Genomic DNA, 18,700 nt, shown 5'->3' with positions numbered 1-18,700 from the left:
TCCTCACCAGAAATTCAGACTCTGCCCTAGGAACCACCCTTGGGTCTGATACGTGAGCAGGATCCAGGATCAGTTCTGGCCCCCAACTCCAAACAATGCAAGAATGTGCATGCTATCCCTTCATCTGTCTCCCCATTCCAGCTCCCCTTTATGCATTGTCTTTCCGTTCTTCTATCAATAAACATTTGTTGAACACCTACTATGTGCTAGGCACTGTGGTAACCACTGGGGATACAAAGAAACATAAGAGACAGTCCCTGTCCTTGAGGAACTTACAATCTAGAGGGGGGGGGGAAACATGCCAAGAACTCTATACAAATAAGCAGGATATATATACAAATATATATATATATATATATATACAAATTAACAGGATAAATTGGAAACAATCCACAAAGGGAAAGTACTAGAATTGAGAGGGATTGGGAAAGGCTTCCTGTAAAAGGTGGAATTTTAATTGGGACTTGAAGGAAGCCAGGGCAGCTGGGAGGCAGAGATGAGGAACAAGGCCATTCTGTGCATGGGGGACAGCCAGAGAAATTCCTAGAATCAGGACATGGAGCGTCTTGTGTGAGGAACAGCAAGGAGGCCAGTGTCATGGGGTCACAGAATACAGGGTAGGATGTAAAAGTGTAATAAGACTGGAAAGTTAGGAGAATGCCAGGTTACGAAGGATTGTAAAAAACAGGACTTTATGTCTGATTTTGGAGGTAAGAGGGAGCCACTGGAGCTGATTAAGATGACATGGTTAGACCTGCACTTTAGGAAGATCACCTTGATGGCTGAGTGGAAAATAGACTCAAGTGAGGAGATACTTGTGGAATATAAGTTTTTTTTTTTGAAGGCAGGGACTGTATTGCTTGCTTTTATCCAGGTCTTAGCATAGCACCCGACACACTTTGCATATTTAACTGGGAGACGGCGACGCATGCGCAGATGGTCCCCATCCTCTCGCTCAGCCGGACGCCGTTCGAGTCCCATCGCGCTTGCGCATTCTCCGTGTCCTTTTCCAGCAGCCGAGGTTCTCGCGAGAAAGGCGAGTCATCCCGGGAGCTGAATTCAAATAAGCTTGGGCGCTGTCCCAACGGTGCCTCTGTGGAGCCGGTTGGTGAGTCCGGGACTCAGGGCGGGGGGCGGGGAAGAATGGACAGCTCCCTTCTTTGTTGGGGGTGGGGGGAGGGGGGTGCTGTGATGAGAGGAATGGGGGAGTTCGGAGTGGGAGAGGAGGAAGAAGCGAGTGTGGGGAGGGGTCGGGGTTAAGGGGAGGGTGAGTGGGGGAGCACTGGGAAGGGGCGGTCACCTCGTAGACGTCAGAACCTCCCAGGCCGTCGGGTTCCACCCCTTCACTTTACAGATGAGGAAACTGAGGCTCAGGGTAATAGATGATAATAATAGCCGTCGTTCAGTGTCGCAAGTGATACTTACACCCAGGTTTTCCTTATTCACCAGTGGGGGTGGGGGTGGAAGGGTCACGTGGATAAAGCTTTTCTTTTGTTTTTGATTTTTTAAAAAATCCCTAGATCTTCGGGTTCGGGGAGCTGCAGCTAAGTGGTGCAATGGATAGAGCGCCAGGCCTGGAGTCCCGAAGACCTGGGTTCAAATCCTGCCTTAGACATGTACTGGCTCTGTGACCTTGGGCAAGTCACTTAACCCTGTTTGCCACAGTTTCCTCATCTGTAAAATGAGCTGGAGAAGGAAATGATAAATGATAAACCACTCCAGTATCTCTGCCGAGAAAATCCTAAATGGGGTCATGAAGAGTCGGACCTAACTGAACAACTACGGAGTTCACCGACTCTAACCTCAATCCCAGAAGGAATAACAGCCCCCCCCCCCCCCCCACCACACTCCCAACAATTTCTAGGTGATGTGGATACAAATAGAAAAGGGAGACACCCCTGCTCTGGGGAGCTCACATCCCAGTAGAGAAGGTCACACGATGTGGGGGACTATGCAGAACAAGTGTGACCCCTCCTCGGTTTGGAAACCTGCTGAAATATTGGTTCTTGCCCTCTTTGGGTCCCTGGAGCCTCAGTACCCTCCTCACAGGACTGTTGTGTGTCAATCAATAAAGAATTGTGAGCTACTATTTCATATGGGGAGAGAGGATTTCTATGGGGGAAAGTTTAAGTTTAGTTAAACTAAATCTTGAAGGAGCCTCAAGAATGCCAAAAACTGAGTCACCCACCCCATGCCTCCTGTAGACTCTTGGTAAAAATAGATTTAGAATCCTTAACATGAGAAGGCAGTATGGGGGTAGTAGATAATACTGAAGCTGGACTGGAACATCAGAAACTCAGGTTCGAGCCTGCTTCTGTACACATTAATTGTGAATACAAGTCACTTAGCCTTGCAGTCTCTGTCCCCACTTCAACCCCTTCATACTTTCTACGACTTAAGTTACAAAAGAATTGCCTCCCTGTGGAAGAAATTTTCACACGACAAGTTTCCTATGTCACCTGAATCACAGGCATTGATGTTCCTATCCCTCTACCCCCTCCCCGAAAAAAAAAAGGCACTGGAAGAGATCTTAGAAGTCATCTAGACCAATGTATATATACATTTTACACCTGAAGAAATAGAGGCCTAGAAAGATTAACAGCATACCATAGTAGTAGCAGAATGGAAACTAGAACCAGGTTCACATTTTGTAAGAAGGACCTAGTGAGAATGCATGGGTACATACTAAATTATCAACTGGAGATAGGGGCTTTTGATGTCATGTTAGAATGGGTTACTGGCATTTCATTTATGGCTATGGAGAGGGAAAAGTTGAAACTGTAATAATACTTTTGACTTAAGCCCACTTGGACAATTTTCTATCTAGCTGGAAGCCAGGTCTCTAATGGTATTTCAATAGGATTTGCATTTCCATTCCTCAGAATTAACATTTTAGAGCTGCATTTACAAACTTGAAACCTAGAAAAGTTAATGGGGGGAGGGAAGGGGAATTTCTTTGATGATCTGAACCTTTTGCTGCTGTAAAACAAAAGCTGAGTTCAGTTCTTTTTAAAAGATAGTGAATAAAATTTGAAAGGTGAAAGACCCCGGAGTATAAGTTAAAAGAACATTTAAAAAATAAAAATGTAAGCTTAAACCTTATCTTTTGAAAATTTAGACTAAGAGCAATGCTGCCATTCCCTAAATAGGTTATTTATGCATCTTTGTAATAAAATCTTTTTTGGAAGCATCTAACCTCTAGTGGTTCTGTTTTTAATGAGGTAAACTTACGCATCTGGAAAGTTAACATTGTTATATTTTGAAACTACTAAAAGCATAGGGTTTCTTGTGTTGCAATGTAAATTTTATTCAAATTAAGCAGCAAACTCGCTATTTTAATATGAAAGTTTTTTGATTTTCATTGTTTCCTTTTTAATTATATTACTTAATGAAGGTAATAACATCTAATCTGCTTTTCTTATTGAATTTTTAAAGACCAATTTTAAGTTGATTCAACTAATTTTATGCTTGGAATTGAGTTCAGATCACAAGTAATAAAAACTAATTTTTGGATAAAGAAAACAAATTTGATTACTAACAGTTCAGGAAACTATAATTTCACATTGCCATTATTTTTATTTTTTTGTTAAATTTTGTATGAGCTCTAATTTTTTGTGTTTGTTTTTTCCTCGTAGACTGAAAGCAGAGAAATAAAATGGAGTCTGAGTTAGTTTTGAATCTTCGTCGGCAGCTGAAAGAGGCTGAAGAGGAACGAATGAAAGCAGCACAGTATGGTTTACTGCTATTGGAGAGCCAAAGTGAGCTGCAGAACCAATTGGATAAAATGAGAAGTGAAATAATGACCATAACAGAGGTAGGATTCTTTATTTGGACTAGATTTACAGGGAAGACTTTTGCTGGGGAAAATTTTATTTCCTAGTAGTGAAATTGGTTTAATTTCGTCTTTATGATGGAATCATTCCACTTAGGAAAACTCAGTGACAGAACGGCAAAGTTAAAAATGAGCTTTGAAAAGTGCCTGCATGGGGGCAGCTAGGTGGTGCAGTGGATAGATCACCAACTGTGGATTTAGGAGGACCTGAGTTCAAATGCAACCTCAGACACTTGACAGTTACTAGCTGTGTGACCCTGGGCAAGTCACTTAACCCCGATTACCTCAAGGAAAAAAAAAGAAAGAAAGAAAAGTGCCTGTACTTAGGTTGGTAGGAAGAATCAGATTTAGAGTCTTTTACACGTGCAGTTTGGTTTCTTATGTTACAAAATTCAATTTGGTTAAATTATTTAGTATATTTATTAAATATTAAATATTATATTTAAATTATTTAAATAACCCCATTATTTTTAGTCATTTATATGGATAGCATTTACTGAGGTTTATTCTTTTTTAAAGGAGGGGGACTACCTTTATCCCTGGCATTTGGGAAATTAATCCAGGCATAAAGAAGAGATAAGTATACAAGTGAGTGAAGTGAAAAATGGGAATTAAGACAAGATCTTTCCTGATTTCCTATTCTTTTTTTCAATCTCTCCCTGTTAGTATTTACCAAAATTAGGTCCTTGACCCTGTGCTGTTCTATTTCTACAGTTTTCTCATTAACCAGGCACTTTCTTACAGCTTGGTCTACTTTTCTTTCTGTGCTCATGCCAATCAAATTTTTTTTTTTTGTAGGGGTGGGGTAGAATACTGGTCCTGTGGGTTTTGTTTTTGTTTTTATTGTAGGTAATCACCATAGAAAACTCTCTCTAGGGATGCTGATTAGTAGTTGCTGTATCACTGAGAGAGTTAGAGTTGCTTGGGGTACTGAAAGGTTAAGTGACTTGCCTGCCTATTGTGAAACCAGTAATGTGAGAGATGGCTCTTAAATCCGGGTCTCCATGACTGTGGCTGACCCTCCAAGTCATACTGCCTCTCAAATCTTTAGCCCAGTCCTTTTGCCCTCTCTTACATTTTGAATGTCTTAGAACATGACTTCTTATTTACCCAGTTTAGATAGGAGACCTAATTTTAGTTAACTTAATGTGTAACCCCAGGTAGGTTTTCCCTGGCTTTCATTAGGAAGAAAAGACATTACATTGAGTGATTACTGAGAACCTTTACAATTCTCAACTCTCACCTCTCACATTCCATGAGTTGAATTTGAGAGGTCCAAAATTAAATTCATTTGCCTTTCCAGATCTAAATTGATTATTTTTCCTGTATTTCTTATTGAGTCAGCGATACAACCATCTTTCAGTCACTGACATTTTTTCTTGATGATTTTTTTTTTTTTTTTTGCAAAACACTTTTGTTACCCCCTTTTTCTATTCTTATTGTCACTAACCTTATCTAGGTTCTCACAGACTCATACCTCACCTGTTATTATAGTAACCTAATCTTCTATAGAGCTTTACAACTTACACAGCACTTAACATACATAATATTCCATTCTTAAAGCAGTTCTAGTGAGGTAAATAATGCAGATATCATTTTTAGCCCACAGATGAGGAAATTGAGGCATAGCAAGTAATTTGTAGCAGAGCCAGAATTTGAACCCAGGTCCAATTTCTACTACACAAAACTGTATCCTAATTGGTTTTCCAATTACAGAGCAGTGGTAGGTAAGAAATATATCTATGTAATAGCAAGCTAAATTAGTTTTACTACATTTGTATTGTAATTGAATCTTTCCCTAGAGTTATGAACAAGAAAAATTTACTCTTCAGCGAGAAGTTGAACTTAAAAATCGCATGTTGGAAAGTTTGAACTCTGAATGTGATGCCATTAGACAGCAGCAAAAATTGCAGCTGGATAAATTAGAAGAACAGCTATCAAGGAGCCATGGGCAGGAAGTGAACGAACTTAAAAACAAGGTTTGAATTGTCATTTTTTTCAAACTTTTATTTGTATCTTGTTATATCACATTCATTTCCAAGTTTATCCCTCTCTCTTCCCATTTGCATCCAGCCATACCTTCCTTGTAACAAGAATAGAGAAAGGAAAAAAAAAGCTCCTCAGCAAAACTAATCAACACATCAGCTGACTGTGACAGTATATGCAATGTTCCACACCTATTGTCCCATACCTCTGTGCAAAGAAGGAAGGGAGGTACAAGAGGTACATTCTCTCATCCTTGTCTGGAGGCCAGCTTTGGTCATTATAATTAAATGATGTTCAGTTTCTTTTTTTTTTTTTTAGGTTCTTTCCATTTTTGTTGAAGTTCTTATGTATGTTATTTTCCTGTTTCTAACTTCACTTTGCATCAGGTCATATGTCTCAAACTGAATTTTTCGTATTTCTTATGGTGCAGTAATGTCCCATTATTCATGTGCCACAATTTGTTTTGCTCTTCTCCAGTTGAAGGACATCTATTTTGCTTACAGTTTTTTGTTCCCATAAGAAGTGCTGCTTATGAATGTTTTGGTTTGCATGGGACCTTTCAGTTGTGGACCTCTATGGACGTTTTCACCCTTTTTAACATAATTCCAAAATCCTTTCCAGAATGGTTGGACCAATTTGCATCTCCACTGTTAGTGTTAGTGTACCTGTCTTTCCATACCTCGTCTAACATTGACTTGTTTCCATTTTTTATCATTTCAAGTTTGCTGGATGTGAAGTGAAACCTTAAGAGTTATTTTTATTTGTGTTTCTCATGTAGTCATCTCGGGCAGTCTTTTGCATGGTTGTTAGTATCCAAAATGTCACGAAACTGTACATACCCTTTGACCCAGTGAATACCTCTATTAGACTATACCCCAAAGACATCGAGTAAATAGAATAAAGACCTATATGTAAAAAATATTTATAGGAGCTTTTTTTGTAGTGTTAAAGAACTGTAAACAAAAGGGGTATCCCTCAGGTGGGGAGTGGCTGAACATATTATGCTATATAAATGTGATGGAATGAAGGGGACAGTTTCAGAGAATCCTAGAAAGACTTGTATGAACTGGTACAGAGTGAAATGGGCAGAACCAGGGGAACAATTTGTATCATAACACTATAAAGACAAACTACTTTGAAAGACCTGAGAACTCTTACCAACTCATTGACCAAACATGATTCCAGAGGACTCATGATGGATTGTGCTGTTTACCTCTTCATGGAAGTGGTGAACTCAGGGTTTAGAATGAGACAAGTTTTTTTGGGCATGGCCAGTGTGGAAATTTGTTTAGTTTGACTGTGCATATTTGATACCACAGTTCCCCCCCCCCCCACACACACACAATTGGGAGAGGTAGGAGGGAGAGAAAATAGATTTTTGTTAATTGAAAACAAAATTAAATTTAAAAAATGTTAAATTATGTCCAATATATTCTGTTCACTAAAACTTGCAGTTCTGTGATATATTTTGGATGGGTTTCATTCCAAAATTATTACATTAACCTTTAGTTATCTAAATATAATACTTTTCCCAACTACAAATTCCCACAATTACCTATAGTGACTTGGTTACTTTTTATATCAATTGTATTTTTTTTTTAAGCTGGAAAAGTTGAAAGCTGAGTTAGATGAAGCCCGACTAAGTGAAAAACAATTGAAACACAAAGTAGAACATCAGAAAGAAATCTTGTCTGCTAAATCAGAGGAATTGCGGATAATGTCTGAGCGTGTACAAGAAACCATGTCTTCAGAAATGCTGAATCTTCAAATTGAGATAACTGAGTTGGAAAGTGTAAAGGTATGGATTTATAGCATACAATTTCCTGATTCTTTGTTTGAGTTGTCTTTTATAGTATGATAGTTCTTTTCTGTCTCTTAAAGTAAATGAGCTAACTTTCAAGACGAAATGGTTATTGATCTAACTTTTATTAATCTCGTTAGAAAATGCTGAATCATCTTTTTAGAGACCTAGGGCATATTTTAATTTTAAGTTTAATGTGATGCTTATGCTATAGTGGCTAGTGCCTCATGAAATACAGTTATTTAATACTGGTAGATGGTGAATGTTATAACAAAGATTAGAGTCGTATTTCAAGTCTAAAACAGTGTTGAAATTCAAAATTGTTATACATAAAGTTTGCATTCCTACAATCCTATCCTGTGATTTGATTACCAGCAGGAAACCTAAGTTTTCAGGCAGACAAAATGCATAAAATGTCTGTGAATTAACCTACCAACACATGTGCAAGATTTATGTAACTACAGCTATAAAATACTTTTCAGAAATAAAGAGAGACTTCAGTAATTGGAGAGAGATTCATTACTCATGGTTGGGGTTGTGCTAATATAAAAATGACTTTGCTGCTTAAATTAACTTATAGAACTAGACAGAATAAAATTCATCTAAAACAAAAGGCCTAAAATCTTAAGTATAATATTGAGAAAAAGCATAAATAAAGGAGGGATAATATTACCAGGCCTCAAATTGTATTGTAAAGTAGCCATCATCAAAACTACTTGGTACATCTTCTGGGGAAAGTTGAAAGGACTTAGATAGACATGAAGTTTAGACCAACATCTTATACTAAAATGAGTACATAAACTAAAATAAAACGTCTCACAGCAAAAGTAAATAATAAGATCCAGTACCCTTCATGCTTTTTGTTAGAGGGAGAATTCTTTTTTTAATTCTCTGAAAAATTTTTAAATTTTATTGTTTTTCCATTTTTTAAACATCACTTTCATTTCTGAACCCATCTTTCCCCCTTTACTTCTTCTCAGTAAGCCATCTCCTATTTAAAAAAAAAAAGAAAATAAGGTACTCCAAAACAACCCACATCAGCCAGGTTTGATATATTCCACACTCCTAAAACTAAGGGGAAAATTATTAAACAAGAGAAAGGCGATCATAAAAAATAAATGATTTTTGACTGCATAAAATTAAACTGCTTTTGTGCAAATCATTTGCAAAGATTGAAAAAAATTAGAGTGAGGAAAAATATTTTTATCTTATATCATTGATAAAATTCTGATAGCTAATATATTGAGGATTGACAAAAATCTATTAATACTTGGAACCAATCCCAAATAGATAAGTAGTCAAAGGTTATGAACAAACAGTTTTAAAAGAAAATTGAAAAATACAAATGACTATTTTGAAACATACTCCAAATCACCACTGTAATAGAAATGTAAATTAAAATAGCTGTGAGGTTTCACCTTATACCCAGAAAATCAGGAAAGATGACAAATGCTAGGGTAGAACCAAGAGAACCTGGAACACAGTGACTACAGTAATGTGTAAATGAAAGGATCTATAAAAAAATTTGTAATCTGAGTAACTGACAGTGCTGAAGAACAAAGAAATAATACCACCCAACAACAGTGGCTGAGATATCTAAGTGGTATCTAAGACAATAGATTGTATTAAATTGCCATTATATCAGATGTTATTGCCTAATTATCCTTTGTCAGAAGGGAAGGTCCAATTGAGGAGGGGTGGGGGATTGGAGTGTTAGACTGACTCTGATACAATAGTAAAAGGAATCACAAAGGAAAAGCAAATTCTCAGAGAGAAGGCCTTTAGGACCTACCGTTGGTTCCCAGCCAGGAAATTAAGCTGCTTTTGGTCCCATACTTTGTACATTTTCCTTTTTACCTTTTCATAGGATCATCAGTTTAACAGTGGAAGAAACCTTCTAGAGGCCATTGAGTCCAATTCCTTTATTTTATGGATGAGGAAACTGAAGCTGGGAGAGATTAAGTGACTTATTCAGGGTCACAGAGCTCTTAAGTGTCTGAAGTACTATTGGAACTGTGGTCTTCATGGATCTGAGCCTATTGGTCTATCCACAGTCCCTCGTAGCCCCGCATGTTTGATTTTAAAAATTTTTTTTTTTTTTTAAGAAATGTTACTGGGATAACCTGAAGAGTAGCTAACTGAAAAGTTCTTTATGAAAGTAGTTTTTTAAGTTTGGTTTTTTTTTTTCTATTTTGAACAGGCCAGTCTTGAAGAAAGAATGAATGAGCTGCAGTACAGACAAGAACAATTAGAACTTATTAATAACAATTTACAGCACCAACTAGAATGCCTTCAAGGGGAAAAAGAAGACAGAGAGAAAGAAGTTGTTTCTTACTTTAATGCATTAGAGGTATTATATTTTCACTGATCTCCTTTTTCTCTAGCCTTTGGTTGGTTTTTGAATTTACAAATATTATTTAGGTTTTCTTCTTTAATTTAGAAAGCTCGTGTAACTAATCAGGATCTACAAACCCAGTTGGACCATGCATTGCAGCAGGCCTTGGACCCCAACAGTAAAGGCAACTCTTTGTTTGCAGAGGTACTTAAAATTTGAATAATGAGTTAACCAGTGGAGCACTACATCTTTTCTACTACTCAAGAAAGTATTTAAAAAGTGATGTTTTCCAGGTGGAAGATCGAAGGGCGGAAATGGAACGACAGTTGATCAGTATGAAAGTCAAGTATCAATCTCTTCAAAAACAACACTCATTTAATAGAGAACAGATGCAAAGAATGAAGGTGTGGGATAATCGTCAAGTATTTATTTGTAATTGTGTGTGGTACTAATGTAGAGAAATTTAAACAAATATATTCTCTCAAGAAAAAGCCAAAAACTGCAGGTCATCATATAGAAGACGTACATCACACCTCTTCCCTCTCATTCTCCCCCCCCATTCAGGAAATCTCCAGCTTTTAAATGGGTAGCATTCCAAAGTTTTAACACATTTGAAACAATGTTATCTATGGTTGTTGAACTCCTAAAGCCAGTTAGCAAAAGTCTGTTTAGCCACTATTGTTCTTCATTTATAATATGTACAGCTCTCTTGAAACTAACTGATATGAATAGCTCCACTTTAGGGTCAAGAACACATCTCTTCTTGGTGTAACCCTCCCAGTGAGATCAAGATAGTAGTAGGAACAAGTAGGTAGACATACATACATACATACACACTCACATACACACACACACATATATAAATCATCTATGATGCAGCATGCAGTTGTGTATGGTACAAGTCTTCATGGCACTTAAGTATTTATGATAAATCAAATTACAGGTGTTAAGCTAAAAGACTTATGATTAGATGGATGGCAGTCTGCAGGTATGTAATCTTCAAACAGCCTGAGATGCCTTGATCCTGTTCACGGTCAGGGATCTCATCATCCCTACCTGTTGATCAGTGATTCTCGAAACTCTTCTTCCTTAAAATAGTACTGGCTGCTGGGGCAGAAGAGGGAGAGTAGGAACAGGGGGAAGGTAGTAGGTAAGAAGTTGTAGAGGGAGAAGTAGATATTCTTACCAACCTAAAGCAACCCACATTATGTCTTGGGTTGCTCAGATCTCATGGATGCTTTAAAAAAATTTTTTTTGATAGAATAACATAGTTTCTATGTGATAGCTCACTTTTAATTGAAATTTTAAAAATTTCTTAAGTCATTAGAAAGCCTTATTTGCTTAAAAAATAGCAAAACAGCAGATTGACATGAAAATATTTTGAATTCTTTTGATCTCTGTTTTCCTTTTCACTTTAAATATGATTTTTGTCTTTTATGCATATTTTAAAATAAAAGATATTGGCAGATATATTTCATATTAAACCACAAATATAGGGTATACTACTGTATTCATTTTAAAAATGAATTGAAGCAATGCCATTAGAACAAATATGTGTACCAATAAGTCTTGGTTATCCAATTCTGTTTTCTGGGGTTGGTTTTTTTTTTGTTTAGCTTATGAAGACTATTTCATTTTTCTAGTTACAAATTGCCACACTGCTACAGATGAAAGGGTCACAAACAGAATTTGAGCAGCTGGAACGCTTACAGGCTATGTTAGAGCAGAAGAATGGTGAAGTAGAAAATCTTTTAGTGAAAATAAAGCAGCTAGAGAAATTTAAGGTATGTATAACACCTTTTTAATAGTTTTCTATAGCTAAAAAATGTTGAACATTTTGATCTTTTAGATATAACTTTATTGGCTTGGAATATTTTCATATGGTTTCAACTAAGTATTTGCATTAATTCTATGATAACATTTTAGTCATCAGATGAAATTAATTCATTTTTAAAAATTATTCAGGTTCTTTTCCACCTCTAAGTTTTCCATGTTTGGGTACCATGAAGGAAAAAAAATTCAAAATCTCTTAAACATATTTCTATCCAATTTTAGAAACATATTTCTATCCAATTTTAGAAGTCAATATTGCACATTATTTGTTGTATATTTTGTGATGAGTGTGATTCTTTTCTTCAGAATTTATACGAAAACATGGAATCTAAGCCCTCTAATAGCTCGTGCACTTCTGAAGATAATACATATTACATTGATTTACTTCAAATGAAGCTTGAAAACTCAAAGTAAGTATTAGAGATAGGTAGGATATAGAGAAATAACTTTTTTTTTTTCATTTGTTTCTATGCAGTGTATTTCAATGCAGTTTTTTTTTCTGATGTTGACAGCTCAAAATTAAGAATGAAAGTTGTAAAAAAAAACAAATACTAATTTGATCAAAATAATGGTTTTAGTTCTTTACATTCAGTTTTATAAATTTATGTCACAATGAAATATGCTTTAATTTTCATGGATAGAATATTAAAAAATCTTTCTAATTTTTTTTATGTTTTCCAAAGTGTAAAATTGCTTCCTTCATTCTAAACTTCAAAGAATTCACACAGTAAAAATAGATATGGCACACTGTGTCCTCCCCTTCTCTGATCCCTGTTTTGATTGTAAGCAGTGTTTCTTAACTGAGAAATTTTCGTGAGGACTATTACAATTTGAGTCTATTTGACTTCTAATGATACTTTATTAAGTACCCTGTACAAAAGTAACAGCTGTTTTAATGAGGAGTTGAAGTAAACTAATTTTTTTAGTGACACATAATTTGATGCTATGTAACCTTTGTTATTTTAAAACATTAGATACATTCCTTAAAAAACATTAACTTGTTTTAACAGCAATTAGTAATTTTTTTCCCATAGCAAAGAGATTGAAAAGGTTAGAGATGAACTATCCTTACAGCGGATGAAGGCATTATATGAGAGCCAGCGGGTTTTGGAGGTAGAGAGAAAGCTTTTTGCAAATGAAAGGCATCTCCAGCTTTTCCAAAGTGAAAATATGAACCTAAGAGTTAAACTAGATGAACTGAAAATGAAATATGAACCTGAAGGTAAGTCATATAATTTTTTTGTTTGTTTTTTAAGTCATATAATTTAAAAGAAAATGTATAAACTGAGTAGACTTGAAAATACTGATCTTCATCTGTAGCCCTACTAATGACTATATGAACATTTTTACACAAATTAGGCTACGTACAGTTGATATAGTTATGTAAAGACTCTGATCAGAAGGTACTCATTTTAATGTCTTTACATTTTTTTATTTCTTTTAATATAGTCTCCCTATATGATTATACTTTAAATTAGGTTCATTTTAGACCACGCCCTTGCCATTGCATCTTGATGCACTTAATCATGTAGTGATTAAATCACTTAATGATTTTCTTTGAATTTCTTGATGATGAATTTATGGTATAGTGGTATGTGGTATTTGTTAAAAAAAAAAATCTGTAGCCAAGGAGCTTGGGAATAATTCTACTTCTCTAAATCTTTAAATTATATTGAGATTTTTCCAGAGATTTTCATTATTTTCAAAAACATTTTCCTTTAAAAAGCTGTGCTATATCACTTCTCAAGTTCACACAGATTGGATATGCATTTAAAAACAAAATAGCTCTTTCTTCTGATGTCAACTTCTTTGTTCTGCCTGTAACCATAACAGGCAGCTCACCAGGTATACATACTGGTAGCTTTCTTCATGATCTCTTGACATTGTGTAGATACTTGTGACATATGGCTGTTTATTGGTTATCCCTCACTCTCACTCTGTGACTGGCCTATTTATATTTTCAGCTATACATATCTCTGATACATTTTTGCCACTTTTGTACAGTTCTTCACTGGTAAAGCTGACTTCCTCTTCATGCTTATCATGAATACATCTTTTCTCCTCCTCTTGATATCCTTCGGTTTTAATCATTTGAAGATGTGGTATTCCTTGACTGGCAGCTAGGTTTACATCATACCCAGAAAGTTATCAAATGTTAGCACTTGGAACAGATCTAAGAGTTCAGAATTTGAAGCCATGAAAAAAAATAACAAGATGGTAAAGTATGTTTCAGACTATGCCCTCTGTAATGGTTGATTGTGATGTCTGTAAGTCTTTGAGGGTAGGAATTATGTCATACTTGTCTTTGTATCTCGCCAGTGCCTAGCGCAGAGCTTAACTCACAATATATTTTAATAAACATACATTGACAGGAAGAATATTAAAAAAATGAACATCAGTGGCATCTAGTATTTTTAAAATATTTTTATTTTAACCTCTTTGAAATATTTTTCTTCTCAGAACCAGTTGAAATACCTGTACATAAAAGAAAGTGTGAGAAGTTGCCCCTGGATGTACCTCTGTCTAAAGATGAAACTTCTGCTAGCACTGTCCTAGAAGACCCTTCTAATTTAACCTCTGACAGTAAGACCAACTCCTCTGCCAGTAATCTAGGAGGAGAAAACCAGATCCCGTCAGAGAATTCTGGGAATTCAGCTGTGACTTTCTCTCTCTCCCAAACTCCACCTGTGGATAAACAACCTCTGAAGGAAAAGAAGCGTGTGAAAATCATTGGCATTCCGTCCAGCTCAAAAGTTTTACTTGAAAGAAATGACAACGCTGCTAATCCTTCCAGGTCAGTGACCTCTCTAGTGTCTCCTCAAGGCAGTGAGCAGGCACCTTCATCTGTTTTCTTTCGCTGCATGACCTGTGCTTTCCATTTCTTTGTCTGTTTTCTTAGTATTGCATGCAGTGTGATCCTTCAGCTTCACCTACCTCCCTTCAATTTTCCCAAAACTCTAAAAAAGACTAAAATGATCTCAGATAGAAAGGACGCATAAGCAGTGGAGCTCTGCTCTCAGATTTAGAATTGCCTTTTTCATGTAACAAGACTATTTTGTCTTTAAAATAGAAACATCACAGTAAATTTACTAACATGTTCTTTGAATGAATATGCTACTTTTCCTAGTTCAGTAGTAGTCATGAGGGGAAATTTCATTTGCCTTCTTTCTAAAAGAGCGTGTCCTAAGAAACTTCATCTGGGAGAAAATTGTTTTAACCTTTGATTTGATCCTGAATAAGTTGTCAGTTTTTGAAGCTTAAGAGCTTTCAAGAATATTCTTTGATAGATATTTATTTTGATTCTATCAATCAAAGCTAATCCATTTTAGTTTTATCATTTAAACTTATCCCTGTAAAGCATTTAGTCTCTACATGATGAAATGTGGGTGTTACCAAGGTACAGGACATGTCTGAAAGAAATGTCTTTTTGAGGGCCTAGTTACCTTAAGAGATAAAAAGAGATTGGCTTTGGATAAAGGAGTTTCTGAAAAGAAGTGAGTAAGAAGAGCAAGTTAGTGGAAGGGGTTGATAGGATAAAATAGTAAACTAAGAAAGTTTGGATGATCGAGTCTGTGAGTAGAGAAGAATAGAAGTGTCAAATTAGTGGAAAGGACTTGTGTCCAACAGAGGTTATTGACTTCTATAGTCTTAGCTTTGGTGAAGTTAGGGTATGAATGCCACAGTCTGCCTAAGGTGTAAGTCAGAAGAAAAAGGAAAGGCAAATGGAAGGAAACTGAGAGAAGAAGAAGGGACTATGGAAGGAGAAGAGAAGGGAGAAAAGGCATATGATAATGAGGAGATGGTGGAGTTGACTTCGGGGTGCGACAGGGTTGCCTATTCAGGAATTTTAAAGTATTACTGTCCTGGATGAGTGGGAAAAGCAAAGAGAAAGTTATTTTACAATAATGAAATAAGATACTCCACCTTGTAAGGCTACTTTATATACTTAGCCTTAATCTTTTTTTAATCAGCAGGCAATATTTATTCAATGTCCATTGAATGTAGAGGAGAATGGATCCAAACACTGTAGGAGAGAAGATAAAAATTATCCTCTCTTTGGCTTTGATCAAAACATCTAAAGTTATTTATTTATTTATTTATTTAGCCCGTGAAATTAGTTTAATGTTAAAAGATAGAAAATAAGACCTAAATTTAGCAATTTTGAAACACATGACCAATTCTTCATTGTTGTACATCTGTGTAATCTCAATGTTGTAACTTTTATATTAAGATGTCTCTTATTACAGCATTTACAAGATGAAGTGTTCTAATATTAATTCCTTTGTCTGAATGTTTCACAAAGCATGTACAAGTTGCTTTACTGGCAATGTTACCTGTAAGGTACATAATATGTAACTTTGGCAATTCCAAGGCCAGAATTTTAAGAAACAATATCTGAGGCCTCATTTTGCAGATATTGTTAAAGTCAAGTCATCAAATTATATTTAACTTTTCTATGTCTGTGCTTCATTGTATAAGTGCTTGATTTCTGTATGTTTGTGTAGGAGTCTCTTAGAATTGAATAATGCAATCTTTGCTGCTTTTCCTTATTGCTTTTTTGTCAGTCCTTTACAGGTTTGGTAAATTTCTTTAAGCAAATAGCTACTTAATGTTAGATGGGCTGCATATTTATGTAGCACACTAACATTTTTCAAGTTCACAAAAACATCCCAAAATACTACCTTTTTTTGTGACCACTTGCCAAATTAGGACTTTCTCTAGTCTTTTGAAATGATTATTATACTTAACTGCATAATTATACTTACATATATACATGATATGATACTAAAGCAATTTCAATGCATTTTAAATCAAGATAAAATTCAGATTTATTTGATATTTCCTGTCTTGCACGCTTGACTCATAAAATTGACAAACTTGTTAAAAAGAATCAACATGGTGGTAATGGTGTTTATAATCTACAAATTCTAAAATCCACTAGTCACAGCTTTCTTTGCATGTGTGTATAATTGTCAAAAGTTTATGTATCTATAGTCAGTGCTGTTTTTTTGTCTTTTTTGTTTAGTGAATAGGCATTTAAATCTCTTTTGCACAGCGTGCTGATTACAGCCTGATTGTTAGACTTGTTTGTGGCTGGTATATTACTGATTTATAAAGAGGAAATAATTCTGGATTTGAAATCGAGGACCTAGGTTTGAATCCTGACTCTGCTACTTAATGATTTTGTGACCTTAGATAAATCACTTGACCTGTTAGAACCTCCTTTTTTCATCTGTAGAACTAGTTGATTGAACTAAATAACTTCTAAAGAGGTCCCTTCCAGCTCTCAATCTAAGATAATATTTAAAATAAAAAAGCTAGTAACCTTTTAAATGAAAAGTTGTAAGTGTAAAAATGTTCCCCTAAGTAAAACAATGACTAGACCTTTTTAATGATCTGAGAATACTCTTTGTTTTTTATTTGTGAGGGGATATAGTTTGGCTGAGTCACTTCAGTTCTTTACAGTAGAATTTTTATTTCAAACTGTCTTTTCATAAGTAATTGGAATTTAGAGTGGTTGCTTTGCTACCTGTAGGTTATTAGTTGCTGAATCGAAGCTCCAAACAGAAGCTAAAGAGGGGAAAGAAACTCCAAGCAAACCTGAGAGAAAAACTTTTAAGAAAACATACACTACCCTTTATGTGTCTTCCAAACCAACTCAGACACAGTGCCCTCAACAATAAAACTGTTTGCTTAGTAATAATAAAGTACAATTTGCAATCACCCCCCAAAAAAGGCTGGTGAGCACTACCTTCAATTGTAAGAATATTTCTGATGAGCTTCAATTTGTGGATGGAAATATGACTCATTGTACCATTACTTCATTTTTATTTCTGTGACAGAATAGTCCATAATTACTTTTGGCATTTAGACTTTGACACTACTAATTCCATAAGTAATTCTAGGTATCCCAAAAGTTTTAATGATGTTTCAAGGTTTAGTAACTTAAAATTGCACTAAAACTTTGGGATACTCAGTACTTCAAAGGCTTGTTGTAATTGTTATAACTTAAGCTGCCATAGTAACTGAAAGTATTAATGAATGCACATATATATGGTTCCAGTTTTGTGTATTTTTTTATTGAAGTTAAAGGATACTTTAGGTATATTAGAAAAGAAAAATGAAGGCTTTTTTTTGTTTGTGAAATTAGTGTGGGCAACATGCTGAAAGATGGGAACCTTTTGTAAAGGAAGTAATTTCCATTTTTGCAGTAACTTGTGTTTTAAATTCACTTGTGTATACATTATATTTTTCAAATGCATTTCAAATAGATGCTTTTGAAATTTGTAAAGTATGCAGATATGTGGGGAAATTTTTTATTTCCTTCCTTTTTAAACAGTATGGGGTAGGTATTAATGATGTAAAAAAAAATCAAGGAATTTTTGTATTACCTGATATTATGATTCTGATTTTACTAAATTAAAAAAAACTTATGAAATTATTGTTCTAGTGTGCAACTTATTTTTATGTGTGTGCTTTTTTTTGGAAGTCACCCTATTTAGATAAACTACCAACTAAAATTCACCATGTAACAATGACTACTTTTTCCTCACTCTCAACCTCTCATTTGACAAACGAGAAATGTTCATCTGAGTATATAAAGGATTTTGAGGATGAAAGATACTTTATAACCTGAGAAGCTCATTAATTGTCAAGACCTTTAGATTTCATTAAGTCATTTTAATTAATAAACAGTGTCCATTATGTGCAAAGCACTATGATAGGCATTGAGGTGGGGTAAAAAGGTAAGGTGAGTAGTTTATAAAGAAGGTTATGATTTATGAGGAGAATTAAACCATGTAAATAAAGTAGTGCATGAGAACTGTATATGAGAGATTCAAAATACTGTGAGAGTGTAGGAGGACAAATCACTTCTGACTGGGCTTATGGTGGCTTTGAAGGTTCCTTGATA

The 18,700-nt window shown here is 35.3% G+C and overlaps 1 protein-coding gene across 2 annotated transcripts; it reads left to right on the top strand.

Moving 5' to 3' along the window:
- Positions 1 to 1,021: 1,021 nt before the first annotated feature.
- On the top strand, positions 1,022 to 18,158 carry SPDL1 (spindle apparatus coiled-coil protein 1). 2 transcript variants are annotated; one of them, XM_027841820.1, is made up of 12 exons: positions 1,022 to 1,108; positions 3,636 to 3,814; positions 5,635 to 5,811; positions 7,422 to 7,616; positions 9,820 to 9,969; positions 10,060 to 10,158; positions 10,248 to 10,358; positions 11,598 to 11,738; positions 12,094 to 12,197; positions 12,822 to 13,009; positions 14,248 to 14,581; positions 17,324 to 18,158. In XM_027841820.1, exons 2-12 carry the CDS (start codon positions 3,656 to 3,658, stop codon positions 17,469 to 17,471), a joined length of 1,806 nt encoding a protein of 601 aa, XP_027697621.1. In that variant the 5' UTR covers positions 1,022 to 1,108; positions 3,636 to 3,655; the 3' UTR covers positions 17,472 to 18,158. The 2 variants fall into 2 exon arrangements, with proteins under 2 accessions (XP_027697621.1, XP_027697620.1); XM_027841819.1 differs by lacking the exon at positions 17,324 to 18,158 and having other exon boundaries at positions 14,248 to 14,786.
- Positions 18,159 to 18,700: the final 542 nt, after the last annotated feature.

Source organism: Vombatus ursinus, unplaced genomic scaffold, assembly GCF_900497805.2.
Source record: "Vombatus ursinus unplaced genomic scaffold, bare-nosed wombat genome assembly UNPS02014863.1, whole genome shotgun sequence".
Lineage (NCBI taxonomy): Eukaryota > Metazoa > Chordata > Mammalia > Diprotodontia > Vombatidae > Vombatus > Vombatus ursinus.
The sequence above is the reverse complement of the archived record's forward strand: the minus strand, read 5'-3'. Positions and strand labels throughout refer to the sequence as shown.

What these genes read in the sequence shown, in the direction of transcription:
- SPDL1 (XM_027841819.1), top strand. Translation starts at nt 3,656, where the DNA reads ATGGAGTCTGAGTTAGTTTTGAATCTTCGTCGGCAGCTGAAAGAGGCT. An exon ending in TGAACGAACTTAAAAACAAG is followed by an intron (nt 5,812 to 7,421) that starts GTTTGAATTGTC and finishes TTTTTTTTTAAG; the next exon opens with CTGGAAAAGTTGAAAGCTGA. An exon ending in CTTACTTTAATGCATTAGAG is followed by an intron (nt 9,970 to 10,059) that starts GTATTATATTTT and finishes TCTTTAATTTAG; the next exon opens with AAAGCTCGTGTAACTAATCA.